Source organism: Eublepharis macularius, chromosome 13, assembly GCF_028583425.1.
Source record: "Eublepharis macularius isolate TG4126 chromosome 13, MPM_Emac_v1.0, whole genome shotgun sequence".
NCBI lineage: Eukaryota > Metazoa > Chordata > Lepidosauria > Squamata > Eublepharidae > Eublepharis > Eublepharis macularius.
In genome coordinates this window covers 53,728,830-53,747,651 of record NC_072802.1, presented here as the reverse complement: position 1 = coordinate 53,747,651, position 18,822 = coordinate 53,728,830, and the positions used below count along the sequence as shown (strand labels likewise).

The 18,822-nt window shown below is 44.4% G+C and overlaps 1 protein-coding gene across 1 annotated transcript in view; it reads left to right on the top strand.

Moving 5' to 3' along the window:
• TBX5 (T-box transcription factor 5) overlaps positions 1–18,822 on the top strand; it is a 54,940-nt gene that overhangs the window by 10,674 nt on the left and 25,444 nt on the right. The window contains exons 3-5 of the mRNA XM_054996698.1: positions 2,310–2,429; positions 4,020–4,167; positions 14,820–14,972. Of these exons, the coding sequence (XP_054852673.1) occupies positions 2,310–2,429; positions 4,020–4,167; positions 14,820–14,972 (421 nt within the window). The remainder of the gene's footprint in view (positions 1–2,309; positions 2,430–4,019; positions 4,168–14,819; positions 14,973–18,822) is intronic.

Sequence of the window (18,822 nt, the reverse complement as noted above, 5' to 3'; positions counted from 1 at the left end):
ATATATACATATATACATATATACATATATACATATATACATACATACATACATACATACATACATATATATATATATATATATATAACATGTAACACTTACTATCAAACAACATTTTCTCTGCCGTAAAGCCACCTTCGTCCCTAACCCTAAATAGAGAGGGGAGGGGTAAAAATGAATGAAAGAAAAAAACAAGAAAGAAAACAGGAAAGAGAAGGGGGAGGGAGGTGAAGCTTATCCAAACAGATAAAGCAAATTGTAAATCAGGTTTCATAAAGCTCTAAAATCTCGTCCTAAATACCATGATATCTCATGCCAGCATCTCGTCTGTTAAATTGTTGGGATTTTTACAAGTGTCATTCTCTTCAGTCATGAAAGAGTTCATTTGTTTGTGTTTAGTTAGAGACAACTAGTTTGCCTGAGACCAGTTACACGTGGAGTTGTTCTTCCCGCCAGGGTAAAAGGGGATTTGCATGCTTAATGAACAGATCTTGGATTGATTATTGGCTGACCAGTTTTACTGGGGGACAATTGACATGCTTTCCTCTTCTCCAACGCCATTGCTTTCCAGTTAGTTAGACCGTTACTTTTAGATCACCAGGATGTAAAGCTGTAGGAGCTAAGTTAGCTATTCTTTATTTTATCGCATTGTACCCTATTTTCCCTATATGTAGTAAACATTTGTTCTAGAAGCTGAACACACATGTGTCTGTGATTCTTGATATGCTGTACAAATAATTTTCTGCTCTGCAACAATACTTATCCAACATAAATGCACTCCACATCCCCCATGCAAGATCTGATCATTCTTCTGTCCGGGTTTCTATTTGTGGCGGAAGACTTTTGGCGATAATAGCAGCCCGGGAGAGTTCCCTAGTCTTGCTCGCCTAGGAACACTCATAGATGGATCGTGGCAGGATTGTCACAGCCTCGATCTTAGGCACGTTGATTCCGGTGGATCGCGCCCTATTACAGTAACGGCTTGACCAAATCTATATGTGTTTACTCAGAAGTATGTTTAGCTCTGTTCAATGGCGCTTACTCCCCAGTAAGTGTGCATAGGATCGCAGCCTGAACCATTAACTAACCATTCCAGAGTCTCCAGTTGTCTTTCGCTACTTGTGACAGCCCCTGTGCTCTAGCAGCTGTTTCTTAAGAGAGACGGTGTGTGCTGTATAGTTGTTCTCCGACGATCTCTCGCGGTGGGTCGGCTGGGAAGTTTGATTGCCCTTGGGTTTCCCTCTATGTAATAGCCGTAAAACGTTGTCTATTGCTCAATGATGCTATACATGTATAAGTATTAAAAATGAAAGAAGAATAAAATATACACTTGTGAGTGTCTCTACAAGAGACATCCAGGACGCTCAAGTACAGGGAGAAGCAATGTTAGCCGGGAAGCACAGTTTTAAAAGACAGAGCCGGTGGAGATCGCTCCTCATAGGGTTTGTTAATTTCATTTTTGCATCCCCAAAGACGAAATTCCTGAGTTGTATGCTGGCGAGAGGAAAACACCCGGAAGTTCACCAAGTGGGTCCTGAGAAATAGAGTGATCTTAGAAATAAGTCCCACTTCATAAAGTTTGCGATCCATGAGAGTACTGGACTAAGCTACAGGGAGTCCGCATTCAGATCCTTGCTCTCCACGAAACTCATTAGGAGATGAGCGCATAGGCTATCCGACCTCATAGGATTATTGTGAGGATAAAATAGGAGAACCATGTCAGCTGTGCTGAGGTCTGGTTTTATCTTGGATTTGGGGAATGCCCTGTCCAAATGCAGTTCGTGTGAATTATTTGCCACTCTTCGGGGTTCAATTCCCTCCCCGGGGTCTGGGGGGGGGAGAGAGGATACACCCTCCTCCTAAGGCACAAGTATGAACATGCTCGTGCGTGAACGTGAAGCTAGCATGTCGCCTACCATTTCAAATAGTGTCGAATCTAATTCTGAATAGCTGAAAATCGCCATTCTGGGAGGATAGATCGGTGGAGAGGAAATGAATGACGCGGCAACCCTACGTGCATTTGCTCAGGGCTAAGACCCGCAGCATGAAACAGCTCCGACTCCTGGCTAAGCGCGCAGAAGGCTGGGCTCTTCCAAGCATAACTGCATAGACCGAATAGACCCTCCAGGGACGCGTGATTGGGAGGACGCTAAACTCTACTCCTTGGGACCTTGGGAAGAACAGGGACGTTGCAAGCTTATGCTTAGGGGCCGTGGCTGCTCCAGAACCGCCGCTTCCCCCTTGGGAGATCAATGGGACTCTTTACCAGTCCTGCTATATCTTTTATTTATTCATTCATTTATTTACAGGCGTATGTTCCCCAGTTACAAAGTGAAAGTCACAGGACTCAATCCCAAGACCAAGTACATCCTGTTGATGGATATTGTTCCCTCTGATGACCACAGATACAAATTTGCAGATAATAAATGGTACGTAATCCCGTGGGGGTGGGGATTTTGTTAACAGCTACCAGGCGGAGGCTTGGGGCTACAAGCAAGGACGCAATCCAACCTAAATGAAATCTTTAAAAGCCTCATAGATTTCCACAGACGAGAAATAATCTGTAATCCTGTACCCATTTACTTGGGTGAAAGCCCTATTCAATAAGGTGGAATTTACTGCTGAGAAACCACATGTAGTTTATAAACGTATTAAGCACGTGCCTTGCACATCAGTGGATTTCCTGCAGCCCAAACCTGTGTTTACTTACTTGGACGTAAGCCGCGTTCACTTTACTTCCAAGTAAGTATGCATCAATTGCACCGTAAGGATAAAATCTATTTACACTTTTCTGGAGTGAACTCCCCTGAACTCAAGGGGACTAACTCTTGAGATAAACATACATGGGATTGGGAGTGGGGCTTGCACAGGGTTTGGTCGTAGCCAGGTTTCTTTAAGCCTTTTCTTATCCTGATGGGAGACGTTCATTAAGTATTTTATTAGCTGGGAGGGCATCCCAAACATTTTCCCCAGTGGCTTTAGTTTGACCACTTACTGTGATTCCGAGAGCTAATGCAATGGAGAACTGGACAGGATGAGAAATATGTTCGAGTGAAGGGTTAAAATTTGGTGGGAAAAGTCTATTTGGAGCAAAACCAAAGAATCAGTCTTTGAAGTGCTGAGGGATTCTCCTGTTTCCCACTAGGAAAACTTATGTTCCTTTCTAAAAGACAGTGTGTTAGGGAGAGACATTTGGTTTTGAGCAAAGGCAGCTGCCAGTTGGAATTGCTATCTATACAGCACCCAAGTGATATAGAACCTCTGCTAATTTCATAATAGATCACTCTTCCTTTTCCATAGTTACAATGTGAATTCTCAGAAATGACCTACAAAATTGGATGAATTGAGTGCTAGAATTCAATATTTTTCTTGCCTCCCAGTGCAGTGGAAACTCCTGTATGCAACAGAAGGTGGGACTGCTATGCTAAAGTTTTACTAAATTCAGAGTGGGGAGCAGTGAACAATATTAATCTCCTGTATATGTTGCCTGAAATGGTACTGTCCAGAAGTCTATCTTCTCTATTTGCTTAATGTGTTGAATGGCTGCAACGTTACACTTAGTAAACACCTGAAAAATTAAGTGGTTGTTCTGAGTTACTAGGTGGAGTTGTATGCGGAGGTGGCATTTTTTAATCCAGTACATAAAACCTCCTCTCTGTGCAAGCAAACCACAAAAACATGCCAAGTCATTTTATGCTGTGATGAAACACTTTTTGAAATGTACCATGGCGACCAAAGATGTGGCTCCCCTACTTGCAGTCTGAAATGGTACAGTCTGTTCTGTCATGTCAGGACTGTACCACTCATTCTGTTGCACTGTACACAAAGCATCAGCGATTGTGGGCATATAGTCAAGAAGGAATGACTATTTCAGAATAATTCATAAGGCATATAGACACCACTATGGTAAACTGGGGTATATGAAAAAGAGAGAGATAAAATGGCGTTGGGGAGCTGTTGGTAGATTCTAATCTTGTTGAAAAATTCAGTTATAAAAACTTTTGTGTTCCTTTTGATAGGTCAGTAACTGGAAAAGCTGAACCAGCCATGCCTGGAAGGTTATATGTCCATCCAGATTCACCAGCCACTGGTGCCCATTGGATGAGGCAGCTAGTTTCCTTCCAAAAACTCAAACTGACCAACAATCATCTTGACCCATTTGGGCATGTAAGTACCAGTTACAGTTCATATTAATCTTGGTTAATGGCAATTGGAGCTCTCTTGCAAGACAGTCCCTGTCTTAAATGGGACCATGACTCAAACAGACCTTAAGCCACAGACCTTTTCTGAGTTCTAAAACTCTGATTTGTAATATAAGAAGCAATCAGATGATGAGTTGAGCATGCACAGAGTACCTGTGTTTCACCACTGCAATCTCCACCAGACTTTAGATTTATAACTTCCTGGCAAGCTTGCACTCCAGCATTTCTCCTGTTAGGAATTAAACTTGGTTGCACAGTAAATATCAGGTGTTTGAGCCCACTGAGTTTACTCTCTGTGCCCAGAAAGATGGATGGATGATCAAAACTAAGTATTCATTGACATATTGATGTGTGTCATGGTATATTTCAGTCAAGGAATTTTTTTAATAGCAAACCTGCAGTTAATGTTTATGTTCCACCTGAGGAGGCAATTCTAGTTAGAGAGTTCTATCTGTCTGCAAAATAGAAGTATGATAGAACGTAGTATGTTACCTTGCTCTAACATGATGTAGTAACTGCTACAGTGACACTATGCATGTTGTATTATTTATTTGCTATAGGGTTTGTAATATTATAAAAATAATATATGCAATTATTATTTTATACCTTATAACAATAAAAAAGAGGAAAGAAGACCCAGACAGATGGGAAGATTTCTGCAGGGCCCCCAAAGTCCTCTTTTTTACTTCCTAAAAAGAGAGATTCCAACTCTCAAAATTCACTCCTTGCAAGAAAAGTTCAATTTCCAAGCTTCCCCGCTCAGCTCAGATAGGTTGACACAGAGGCAGGTTGAGATTCTTCAACAGTAAGACCACTGCTCTCTGTATATACTCAGGGACATTCTTTTCTATATTCTTATTCTGCAGTGTATTTACTACTGTTCTTACAAACAATGAAATCAAGCTTCTTGGGCTGTTGATTCCTAGGTTCTGCCTGCTTTTGGGGGGAAAAAACTTGAAATACTATTAAATAGATTTGGGGTGCACAGTACCAATGAACTGGGCTGGGGCTGTAATTGCAGGCTTCTTTGTACCCAGGCCAAGGGGGTTTGATTTAACTCAAGGTTGACAGCTGAAATGAGAAGGGGGAGGCAGCTCTGAATGAGGAGGGGGCATTTTGAGGCAAACAAGGTTGATCTTAGTTTGAAAGATGTGTGTTTGATGTGTCTTGGGAGTCTCTTCTTGTCAACAGTTGGCTCTAATTGTCCTGCTTTCTACTGCACACACATGGAGAGTTGTTGTGAGATGAAAGGGAAGACAGCAGGGCCTTGTAAACTGGATGTGTACAACCTGCTAAATGATCTAGTAACCTAGATTCAAATTAGGTTACAATATGAAACAATCTGAAAGCCTGCTTGGGTACTGGCATTCATGTCTTCCTCAAGAACACTTCCGAACATCAGTCAGGATGTAATTTTAGCCATGCCTCCTGCAAGCTTATCCCTAGGCACTGTTTTCAATGTCAGGACTCTGTCCCTTCCAGGAAATCTCTTGGTTTATAATGGAAAGATGCTATTCAGGGCATGGTTATCATAGAGACTTCCTTGTGGGCAGCTCAAATGGAGGCTCTTGCTGCCAGAACCAGTATTTGGACCAGCCACAAATGCATGTCCCCTTTCAGGTTATGGACCCCCAAAGGATGGGGTTTGTTTTATTCAGGGTGGTCCAAAGCTTATTTGGGGGTACAAATGCCCCAATTTCTTGCAGAGCTGCAGACACTTTGGAGAAGTTAGTACAAAAAATATACTTTTGGCCAGAGAACTGCATAGCACCCCTTGGAGGACCAGTCCCCTAAATGTGGGGGTGCATGGTGTGTGGTGGTCCAGTGTTTATTTTTGGGTGCAAAGATTTTCAATTATCATCAGTATTTGTGGTTGGGTTCATAATCATGAACTAGGAAGCGTGAACAAGGAACCAGCTCCAGCTGCCTCCTGTGTCTTTCATCACCTCTTTAGTTTTCCTGAAGTTTCTGGCTGGCCCTTGTAAGAAACAAAATGCTAGACTAAATGGACATTTAGTTTAATCCAGCAACACTCTTTGCATTGGACAGACAAAAGAATGACTAAGCAGTCAAAAACCAGTATCTGACTATTTGGGACTGCAACAGGGTGGGTGGAGGAGGTAATTTCCAGACAGGCTTATTTGAGAATGTCAATTCATAAAAGATAGGGAAAGAAGTCAGAGAACGGAGCTTTAACAATATAAGTAAAGAATATAAGTAAGAGGTCAATTGTACATTGTTTTCCTTTTTAAAAAAACATATCCAGGAGAATCCAAGTGGTAAAAGTTTTTCTGGACCGTACCATTTCAGGCTGGAGGCAAGAACTGTGTGTGTGTTCCAATGCCTCCTATGCATACAAAGCCCTCTAAAACTCTTTTGCATAGTGAAACAATATGCGAGGGAAAAGGTTTCTTCCAGATTGGCAGGGCATTCAACTAGTCACACCTTCCTCCTGCCGTGACACACACCACATTCACACAACCCTACATCATCAAATGGTACAATACAGGCTGCACTGAATGAGTTCACTGGCCATCCCTTTGATTTAAATGGAGCTTACTTTTGACATAGAGAATTATGTAAATTTTAAATGAAATGTTATAGCTAACTTCCAATGACAATCTTTATTGAGACTGTGCATCTTGTAACCCATGTAGCCAAACACAATTCAGTAGCCACTTCATTTGAGGGATATCTCCCTGTCTTCCTTGGAAGTTCATGTGGTATTCAGAGAATTTCCAAGTGGTCTCCCATTCAAGCACGAAGAAGACCCAGACCTGGTTGGCTTTAGCAAGTTTGCAGCATCATGTACCTTTGACTGAGGCCAGCCAGGACTGGGTCTTCTTCATGCTTGAATGGGAGACCACCTACTCCACAGAGACAAGCAATGTCAAACCACCTCTTTGTCTCTTGCCACTGTAAGTCTGCTGCAACTTAATGAAGCTTTATACACACACACACAACAGAGTAAAACAAAAGTGGCTAGACTTCAACAGTCAGTTCACAGAATGTACTAGGGGCTGTTCTTTGACCATGGCACCAGCCTTTAGTGACTGATATTTCTTCTGATGCAAACTTCTTCTTCTACTGTCTAACCCAAGTAACTATTGTGTTGGTTATCTGAGTGAGTTTGCTATCATCTTATTTTAATTGAAATGGAAGAAGGGAGAATCTTGTATGAGCCCACAATAGTCCCTCTCATCTTCTCTCTCTCCTCCCTGAAGCAATTAAGAAAGGGTTACCAAAAGCCCACTCTCTTTTGGATCATGGGGTGAAATAGCTGCCTTCTTAATGAAACATGACCAGTTTGGCTCTGTGGCTTCTTATAATTCTGTATTTGAGCTCATGAGAAGTCTTGAAGTTTAGGAGTCTACTCCCTGCCTCCCACACTGACTCTGAGGAAAACCCAATCAAGCATAATTATTCAAGGACATGGAGAGACATGGCAGTTTTCTTGGCCCTCAAGCCAGGCTTCTGTCCAGAAGCTCCATTCCCAAGAAAATCTTTCAGAGATTAAAAGGTGTTGGTAGCTGCCAAGTGTAATTGAGGCAGTGTGGCCAACATCAGTTCAGTATGCTGGTCGGCTGGAAAAACATTCTTCCAAAATCAGCCTTTGGAGTTGTAGAGTCATGAGAACAGTTAAGGAGCAAACAGAGGTAGCATTATGTGAGCATGTGGCCATATGCTCTCACCACAGCCTATTTCTGCTCCACTTTGGAATGGAGTAGAATTTATTCTTGGATTCCTGCCCCTGCCCCTAAAGAAATCTGAGATTAGCCAACAGATTAGAGAAAAACATTCCCATCCCTTTAACAGAGGCTTAATAGAATGTTATTTACCAAGTGATGTTATTTACCTCCATCCCTTGATAGCCCAGGAGAGCCTGATCTTGTCAGATCTCAGAAACTAAGCAGGGTTGGCCTTGGTTTGTAATTGGATGGGAGATCTCCAGTGAAGACCAGAGTGCAAAGGCAGGCAATGGCAAACCATCTCTGTTAGTCTCTTGCCATGAAAACCTCACCACGGGTCGCCGTAAGTCAACTATGACTTAAGGGCAGGATTTCATTCATTCTTGAAAAGTTGCTGCCCATTTCTACACGTTAAGCCCCTATTAGAAGCACAGGACATTTTTCTTGAGGCCTGTTTCTAAGTAAAATTTACTTCCCCAATTTTGGTGTGATAGAAATTAGTTCTGAGCCTTTAGAAAATGATTGTGAACCTTTAACTCCCCATACATACTTTCACAATGTTTTAAACCTAACAGAGGCACATAGGCTTGGACTCGTTTTCCTTCTAATCCCAGGAACCAGTATTCTTAGTCACGCTGCCTCTGCAGTGTTATTTAGGTATGATGACTAATAATAACCAGGATAGACTCCAAGGTGAATGTTTCTAATTCCTATCTTGTGGCTAGCGCTGCATGTTGTGGCAGTGAGTTCTGTCTAAGGTGGTTTCACTAACCAGCATTTTTTATATAGGGTGCAAAAAAACCTATCCTAGAATGAAACTGGTGACTTGCTCTGTCCTTCCCCACCTTGCTTTCTGTTGTAAAACGTGGGTTAATTCACTTGTGTGAGTCAACTGTGTTGCTTGCTTAGTAGGCTCTTTCTGCAGTGAACTTGTTCTCTCTGTGACACAGCTGTGTGCTTTATGGATGTTTGGAGTTTACTTGGAAGGAGCATGAGAAGCAGTTACGAAAGAAGTGACTCTGAGCATGTGCAGAAAAAAATTCCTCCCATCAGTTAGTGGCTGTAGTTTTCTGGCAAGCTTTTTGCTCTACCACTTTTTTAAAAAAAATGTCTTTGAAACAATTTACTATGATCAGTTGTTGAGTTGGCTTTTAAAATAATTAAACAAATTGATGTATCAATGCTGTCTCCATATTCAAGGGCAGTTTTATCTCTGATTTTGTTTTCATTTACTTCACTTATAGCCAGGGCTCATTTTGAGGGGGAACGCACAGAAATGCAGTTCTGGCAGTTCCTCAAAAAAGTCACATGTCAGGTGACCCCTCCCACCTGACTCTCGGCCATTTTGGGCCCGTTTCAGCCTGGATTGGGGCCAAAACGGCCTGGATCGGGCCTCTGATGGGTGGTGGATCACTCTCCTGCTCACCAGCAGCCCAATCCTGACCATTTTGAGCCCCTTTTTGCCATTTTGGGCCCAATTTCGGCCCTGAATGGCCAGGATTGGGTCCAAAACAGCCAGAATAGGTGATGGCAAGCAGTGTGGCATATGCTAATGAGTTATGCTAATGAGTTCCTCCAGCTCTTTTTCTATTAAATGACCCCTGTTTATAGCTCACCTTTCTCACTGAGTCTTGAGGTGAATTATAATTCTTTTTTTTAAAAAAAATCAGTTAGATAGCAAGGACCTCCAATAAACAGTGCAGTTGGAGTAAGATTACAGAATTGGAAAACCATGCAGAAAACAACAAGACCATCTGGCCGGCTGTTTATTATTTTGATCATCTCTATTAGGCCTTGCTTATGAGCTTCATGGCACAGTCCAAGAGGCTTCATCTGTAGCTTTCACATGGCTAGGAAAAAGGTCCATTATTATTATGGCTGCTGATGAGTGAAAAGAGAAGATATAACTGGGGGTTAGGTCAATGGAATCTCTGCACACAGAGATGCATTGCGACCACCTGTGGTATTTCTGTCAGTGAGACCCGACCCCTCCACTTCCCCAGTGCAAGCCTGGCCCTTGGCGTCCCAGGGTTCCTAAGGTCAACATTTAATATTTTCTTATGGGAAAGGACAACCACCATTCACTTCTGTGGGAGAAAGTGAAGGGGAACATAGGAGGTTAGGAGCTAATCTGATTTCTATCACTGTCAAAGCAGTCTTTTAGCTTTAGAAGCATGGAGATGCCTCCAAGTTCTGATGAACTTGCTTTGAGGTGGATGTACCTGAAAAGGGGGAAAGTTTATATTCTGAAAAGCTTGTTGGTCTTGAATCTTGCTCCCTCTTGCTTTAAGGCAGGGCTGGGCCTGACTGGCATTGGGTGACTTCTGAGAAGCCTTAAGCCCATTACAATGAAACAAACTTAACTGCATTTCCTCTCTTGCTTTAATCAAGCTGATTACATTATGTATTATGCCTCTACATCCCAGCTCCTTTCCTTGCAAGACCCGTCCCACCTTCTGACTGTAATATATGGCATAGGGACAGGGCTTTTTTTCTGGGAAAAGAGGTGGTGGAACTCAGTGGGTTGCTTTAGGAGAAAATGGTTACATGGCTGGTGGCCCCGCCCCCGGATCTCCAGACAGAGGGGAGTTGAGATTGCCCTCTGTCTGGAGATCAGGGGGTGGGGCCACCAGCCACATGACCATTTTCAAGAGGTTCTGGAACTCCTTTCCACCGTGTTCCAGCTGGAAAAAAGCCCTGCATAGGGATCTTCATTCCTACTTGTATCAGGGCCAAGCTACAAGTGACAAATGACACTTGAATGGCAAGTATATTTCTCCCTGTTCACTTGCCCTCCACTCAATCCACTTGCCAGGCAAGTGTCTTTCGTCATGTGTAGCTTGGCCCTCAGATGAAGGAAGCATTGATGCTTGAAAGCTTAAACCCTAAAAATTCTGGTTGGTCTTTAAGGTGCTACTGGACTCCAATCTTGCACAACAAACCCAACAGATATTCTTGGGTCTCCTTAAATATGTACACATTTGAACTTTCCCTCTATGTGCCATTTTCTGATTGAAAATACCACTCCTCCCTTATGATGCTTTTAATTTAATCAAAGAACATAAAAATTCCGCCCTCTTTTTTCCATTGCCTGGACTTGAGGGATGTGTGTGTTAATTTTCAATTGGGGGAATGACTAGGGAGAAGACTTAACCCCTTCCTTGCCCCATGGTCCTCAATCCAGATTATCTTTCCCACTCAAATGTTCTTCAGGGCCAAATTACACACCAGGAATTCCAGTCATAGAACTCCAGCATCACAGATTGTTTTCTTGTTATGGACAGTGTACTACCACCATGGAAGGAAAGCTGGTGCACCCTGACTTTTAAAAAATGTCATCCCTTTACCAAGACAAAATATTTATTTAATACATTTTATCCCTCCCTTCCTCCAAGAGTCAAATTGTTCTCTCTTCCCCCATTATCACAACAACCCTGTGAGGTAGGTTAGACTGAAGCAGAGTGATTGGGCCAAGGTCACTCAGCCAGCTGGACTACAGAGCAGGATCCTCCAGGCCCTAGTCCAACACTTTAGCCTCTACCTGGTGACTTCATCAACATTAATAAAAGAAATCCTCATCAGGAGTGGTTTGCTGGGTAAGGAATGCAGCTCCAGTCCTTTAAACAGCAGTTGAGTACTATGAAATTATGGATATCATCTGCCTCCCTGTAAGTGCAGTCACTGGAATTTTATAAACTGTGCCCCCCACCCCTCTTTGTTTTGCTTTGTTTTGCTTTGTTTTGCTTTGTTTTGCTTTGTTTTGCTTTGTTTTATATCATGATTGGGGAAATTGGAGGGGGCCCGCTGTCTGAGATGTTTTTTATTTATTCATAGTTTTTTTTCTTTTAGGACTTTTAAATGTATTTATATATTTTAATGCTTACTGAGCATTTTATTGTTACTTACCCTGAGCCCGTTCGTGGGGAGGGAGGGCTAGACATCGAATCAATCAAGGTAGTGCAGTGATTAGAGTGTCAGATTAGGTTCTGAGAGACTCCAGTTCAAATCCCTGCTCTGCTATGGAAGACTGCTGAGTGACCTTGGGCTAGTCACACTCTCTCAGCCTAACCTACCTCACAGGGTTGTTGTGGGGATAAAATGCAGGAGGGGGCAATTATGTAAGCCACTTTGGGTCTTCACTGGGGAGAAAGGTGGGGTACAAATAAAGTAAATAAATAAATATCCCATGGGCCAACACATGAACTAGAAAATCTGGATCGTCTCTGGTTATTAGGGACTGTTGAGAACTCTGCATTTGGAGCTCCCTTTCCCTATTGGATGAGAAGGGGAAGGGATGCAGGGGCCTGGGAGATGCCCTTCGGATGCTGAGGCCGGCCGCCCTCCTCCCGGCTTTTGGGGCTCCGCCGAACCGTCTCTGCACACAAAGTCGAGGCGCGCTGCCGCCTGGAGATGGCCGAGGGGGCGCGCGGGTCGCCTCTCCATTAGAGACGCTGTAATGAAATTAAAAATCATTAGATCGTTCCCCGGTGATGTCTGCGGCTCCGCGAGATGTCAGAGCAATTTGGCTAAACCCCCGGGATGAGAGGGGCTGGCCAGGCGAGCGGGCTTCCCGGGGCCCCCTGGCGCAGGCCTGGCGGGCCGGCTCGCGTCTCCTTGTCGCCAGGTCCGAGGGCCAGCATTGTCCGGGGGGAAGAGGCGGAGGGGCGCTTCCCCTTTCCCCGGGGGATTAAGCTCCAGGGAGCGCCGGGGGCTGCCAAGCGCATTGTGGCCGTCTCCAGTCCCCGAGCGCTGGGAAACGCTGGCTGGCGCGCCCTCTCCGAGCGTCGCCGGGCCCCGCTCTAGTTGGCTCTACCGCGGGAAATAGAGAGGTCGGGGCCACGAAGCGGGGTCAGGCGACCCAGCCCAGCCGTTCGTTTAAACGATTCGTCCCTGTCCAGAGTAGCGGGTGGAGGGAAGATGATGCTTTTAAATTAACATCATGCTAATAATTATTGACATCTATTAGTAGGAATGAATATTATCTCATAAAAGTAAGATAGTTTTGTACTTTCCTGAGCCACCGGAGCGAAACGCATTGCATATTTTTATTTATACCCTCTTCTTTCTCCCCAGTGGGGTCCCAAGGTGGTTTCTTTAATTTCCCTCTCCCCCATTTTATCCTCTCAACAACCCTCGCAGGTAGGTTAGGCTGAGAGAGTGTGACTCGCCCAAGGTCACCCAGAGAGCTTGCATGGCAGAGTCCACATTCGAACCTGGATTCCCAGATCCTAGTCTGACATGCTATCCACTGCACCACACTGGCGCTCACCTGCCTCCAACAAGACCCAGGGTCAGATGACATTGCCAACTACCTGAAGAAGAAGTGACCTGTCCATTTATCAGAGGGTTGTGGGCTGCTTTTAAAAAAAACAAAACAGGTGGTGTTACCTCTAAGCCAGGAAAACTCTACACTCGGGCGCATACGCTCTGCTGGACATATCCGTAACTTGATGTGAATGAAAGACCTCTTCTTTTTTGGGATAGCATTTTGGACTCCCGCCCCTCTTTTTCTCTCTCGGATACCTGAGAGTGAGTGAGTTAAGGTGAGCTTCGTGGATGAATGCGGGTGCTTAACTAGGAAAGGCGACCTCCGTCCTGTTCTTAATTCATAGTACCACTGTGAAGGCACAGAGGACTTCCCCTGCCAACCTCTTTTTCAAAGTTGTCACAACCGCTTCCAAAATCTTGGTCGGCCTCTTTCTTCATCTTCTCTTACTTTAGTCTGTACAATGTAACCTTTATGGGGGGGCGGGTAAGATCTCTCTTGAGACATCTTGACAGCTAACGTAACCTGGTTAACGTAACCAGGTTGGGTAACCTGGTAACGCCAACCAAGGTTTTAGGGAGCTGACTGCCTGTGTTTGTGGATGCTGCTGGGTACGCAAAGCCTCAACCTGGCTTCCTTCCTTGCTTACAAGGCGAGCAGAATCAGAATCATTTGGCACTGATATTTTATACAGAATCTACCACGTGACTGACAATAGATCAGTTTAAGACTATGACATCCATCTGCTTTAGGGGACTTTCTTTCTTTCCTTTAAAGAGCCATGCACATTAATAGTGCACAATTTAATAATAATAATAAACTATTGTTGTCGTTTAGTGTATAATTAATAATAAGTTAATTTCCCTCTCTAACTTAATAATGATTGGCGATTTCCATCACATCAATAACAAGACTCCCAGTCTGAGTTCAGCTGCCTGGGTCACAAGTTGTGCAGTCCTACTGAAGAAAAGATATAAGTATATTTTAAAGAAAATGTTTTGCAAATTCTAAGTGTCCTTCAAAGCTCCATCTAAGTCAAGGGGATGCCCCAGGGGAGTGGAAGTGCATTCTTTAAGTGTCCTCAGGCAAAACAAAATCCATAAAAAATGAAACGTCAGGAAGAAAGGTTCTTCTACACACGTTAGTTTCCATTATCCGAGGAGTCTTGTTGTGGGTAAGGCAACATTGAAATTGTGTTCGGAGGCTTACTCTTAAGTAAGCTAGACGCTTACTCCAAGGAAAGCGTTTTTGCAGCTCTAAGCCTGCCTCAATGGGCTCGGTAGAGGAAGTTAATGGAATTTGATGTAATTCCCTTTGAATTCAGCGTTGGCTTATTCTCAAGGCACTTTCCTTGGAGTAAGCCCCTTGAATAAAATGAGGCTTACTTCCGAGTAGACCGTTTCGGCTTCCGTTCATAATTCGCCTCTGTTTGTTCCTCTCAACAACCATTCGCGCTTGGTCCCAGGTCGCTCAGAGAATTCTCTGTCTTGAAGCCTGGTCTCATTTAGTGCGGCGCTATTCTATATAGTAGCCCCCTTACAATTAATCACGTCAGTACCTTGGGTGTGTGTGTGGCTTTCAGCCCGTAACTAGCCCTGGAGTCGGCGGCGGCGGCGGCTTCCCTGTCTCTATCTGACGCCTGCCTGTCGTCTTCTCTTCCAGATCATCCTCAACTCCATGCACAAATACCAGCCGCGGCTCCATATCGTCAAGGCGGACGAGAACAACGGGTTCGGCTCCAAAAACACGGCCTTCTGCACCCACGTCTTTCCGGAGACGGCTTTTATCGCAGTGACCTCTTACCAGAATCACAAGGTAAAAAACTGGGAGGGGAAGAGTCCCAGCAGACAATAGTGACCTTGATAGACTCATGGCGTGATTCATTATAAGGCAGCTTCATGCATGTTCCTCCCCTTTCTCTGCTTATTTATTTTTATTTATTTATTTAAATCTGTATTCCGCCCTCCCCTCACCAGCAGGCTCAGGGCGGATCACATTTATAGACATTAAAATTACAAGCACAATTTAAACCATAATAAAGACAATATACATATTTAAAAACAGACACAAGCAGCACAAACAGATCATTAATCCATTTCCAACTGTCACTGAAAAATAATTAACTAAGAAGGAGACTTCTTTTTTGGAGGTGCACCTTCTAATGGGAGGCCTCGTTCAACCCTATTTTGGCTGGTGGGGGCCGAACTCAGCATCAACCAAACTCCTGGCGGAACAGCTCTGTCTTATAGGCCTGGCGGAATGATAACAAATCTCATTAGACAGAGCGTTCCACCAGGTTGGAGCCAGGACCAAAAAGGCCCTAGCTCTGGTCGACACTAGGTGGGCCACCCTGGGGCCAGGAATCATTAGTAGCTGTTTATCACTAGATCGAAGTGTCCTCTGGGGCACCTATGGGGAGAGGTGGGCCCAAAGATACGCAGGTTCCAGTCTGCATAGGGCTTTATAGGTTAATACCAAAACCTTGAATTTGATTTGGTACTCTATTGGTAACCAATGCAGCTTGTGCAATACCGGTGTAATATGTGTAATATGCAGGGCTTTTTTCCAGCTGGAACGTGGTGGAATGGAGTTCCAGCACCTCTTGAAAATGGTCACATGGCCGGTGGCCCCACCCCCTGATCTCTAGCGGTGCAGAGGGCAATCTAAACTTCTCTCTGTCTGGAGATCAGGGGGCAGGGCCACCAGCCATGTGACCATTTTTGCCGAGGGTGATTTAAACTTTAAAAAGCTCCCTCCTTGTTCCAGCTGACCCAAAGTGACATCATTGTGCAGTCCTGAGTTCTACCACTGAGTTCCACCACATCTTTTCCTAGAAAAAAGGCCCTGGTAATATGTGATTAGAAAGGGGCTAAAGAGTAAGTTATTCTCTCTCTCCTCTGAAAATGGGAGAAAGAGGGTGGAATGAGCAGAGAAGGAATGGTTGGCCTTTCAGTCAGGCTGGGTGTGTTTCTCTAAGACTGCTTAAACATAACTAGCTGCTTAGTCTCTTTACAGCAGTCCTATAAGGTGGTATTTCTACAAGGCTAGTCTCATTGGTTTGTCCCAGCAGGAAGAAAGTGGTGTGTGACTTTAGTAGCTTTTATTCTAGCACAAGCTTGCCTGGACTAGAACTGAATTAACCAGCAAGTCCATGCAAGCTTATGGGTGGGGATATGAGCCCTTTCCTTAGTCCCAGCCTGCTTCACAGAGCTGTTGTGAAGACAAAATGGAGTGAGAGAGAACCACACATTGCACTTGTAATGCCTTAGAGCTCTCCGATGGAAAGCAAGTTATGGTTGGCTGGTTTATGGTGAATCAGACTTGCTGAAGTTTGGCAAATCTGGGTTTTTTTGTTGATGCCAGGCTGGGAAATCTTGTGGGTCTCTTATACATCCCATCTTGATGGGTTCCATGATGGAAGAAAGGTGGTTTGTAAAGCAAGTAATAATATTGTCCCCATTATTATGGTTAAGAGAAAGAGAGAACCGTATATCAATGCATCTTGAGTTCCTTTGAGTTCTCCATCACAAGGCTGAGATAAAATTGGACTACCTTCTTCCTTAGGAGAGTGGTGTTCCCTGTTCCTTCCTCCTTCATTTTTATCCTCACAACAACCCTGTGAAGTTTCCTAAGAGACAAACTGGTCCAAGGTTACCCAATGGGGCTCTGTGACCAGGGCTTTTTTTCTGGGAAAAGAGGTGGTGGAACTCAGGACCGCACAATAACATCACTTTGGGTCAGCTGGAACAAGGGGGGAGTTTTTAAAAGTTTAAATCTCCCTCGGCAAAAATGATCACATGGCCAGTGGCCCCGCCCCCTGATCTCCAGACAGGGGGTAGTTTAGATTGCCCTCCACGCTGCACTGCGTGGAGGGCGATCTAAACTCCCCTCTGTCTGGAGATCAGGGGACGGGGCCACCGGCCATGTGGCCATTTTCAAGAGGTGCCGGAACTCCGTTCCACTGCGTTCCAGCTGGAAAAAAGCCCTGTCTGTGACAAAGCCAGAATTTCAACCTGGGTTTCCCAATTCCTAATCCAGTGCAGTAACCACATCGGCTCATCTCTGAAGTTGTAGACTGGGACCTGCATAGCTGCAGGACCGCCTCTCCCACTTTGTCTCCCGTAGGGCCTTGTGCTCTGTGGATAAGCAGCTCCTGGTGGTCCCCGGCCTATGGGACATTCATCTGGCCTCAACCAGGGCCATCCTGGTGGAACACACTCTCAACTGACATATGGCCCCTGCAGGACCTGTTACAGTCCGCAGGGCTTGCAAAATGGAGATGTTCTGCTGGGCCTTTGGTTGAGAGCCGGTGAATTGTCCCCTTCCTGTTTGCCACATCCCATGCTCCACTGGCAGCCGCCCTGGGCTGTGCTGCAGCTATGTACATGGTTTTTTAGATATTTATTATAGCCTGGGCGCTAGTTGTTTTTATATTGTGGGGAAGGTGGAGTATAAATTTGACAAAATAAAATAAATAAAATAGATGAGGAGTTTCTTAGAGTCTCTCTACGCAAGACATCTTACACAGGGATGCTCAAGTGACTTACTTTCTGTGTGGTCTTATATTCAAGTGTACTCTGTCTCCCTAGCAGTGCATGTGTATCCACAATGGGAGAACAAGGGTAAGATCTTTCACTTGAGTGTTCCTGTGTAAGATGTCTTGTGTAGAGAGACTCTTAGATAAAGTTGTCTCCTGAACCTGCAGAAGAGGGGAGACTCAAACTGGGGGCTTTGTAGTTTGGACTTGTAGCTGTTCTGACTATTGGTTTATTTATATCCCACTGTTCCCCCTAGAAAGGGGTCCAAGGTGACTTACATGAATCCATGTATGTAAAAGTATATAAAAGCATTATGATATTCCCAGTCACTTTTTTTCCTCTTAAAGCCAGGGGCATCCAAAACTACCCAAAAGCACTACATATTCATTATCAGTCTCATATTCTTGCTATGGTTCCTCACTATTAGTATTGTTACCTCATTCCCCTTCCTCCTCCCCACCCCAATACCAGCAGTGAGCAGCTGAGAGATAGTGGTACTATTTTTCATTTCCTTCGTGCGAGAGAGCACTGGAGACATGTGCTGTCTCTTTGGAATGGATTTGTTTACAAATGACTAGTGAGCCTGATTTCATCAGATCTCAGAAGCTAAGCAGGGTCGGTCTTGGTTGGTAACTGGATGGGAGACCTCCAAAGAAGATGTTTTTTTAAAAACAGCGATAGGCAATGGCAAACTACCTCTATTAGTCTCTTGCCATGAAAACCCTGCCAGGGAGTACCGTAAGTCAGCTATGACTTGAGGGCACTCTCTACCACCCAAGAGAGTAAGTGTGGTGTAGTGCTTAGCATGCTGGAGTGGAACTGGAGAGACCTGGATTCCGATCCTCCTCCTGCCCTGAAGCTCACCGGGGGCAGCTCACCCAGTCATGCTCTCTTAGCCTAACCTCTCTCTCGGAATTGGTGTAAACATAACATAGAGGACAATATGTAAACAGCCCTGAGTTCCTTGGAGGAAAAATGGGATAAAAATGTGATGGTGTAAGTGGAGGTTAGAGAGATGCTCCAGTTGCAGGTAGGAGTTCCCCCGGAGAACAATTTGTACTGTATGATCCAAGGTTATGCACCAGTTTCTCCTGAGCTCAGCTAGAAATGCCTTCCGTCTGTGGACA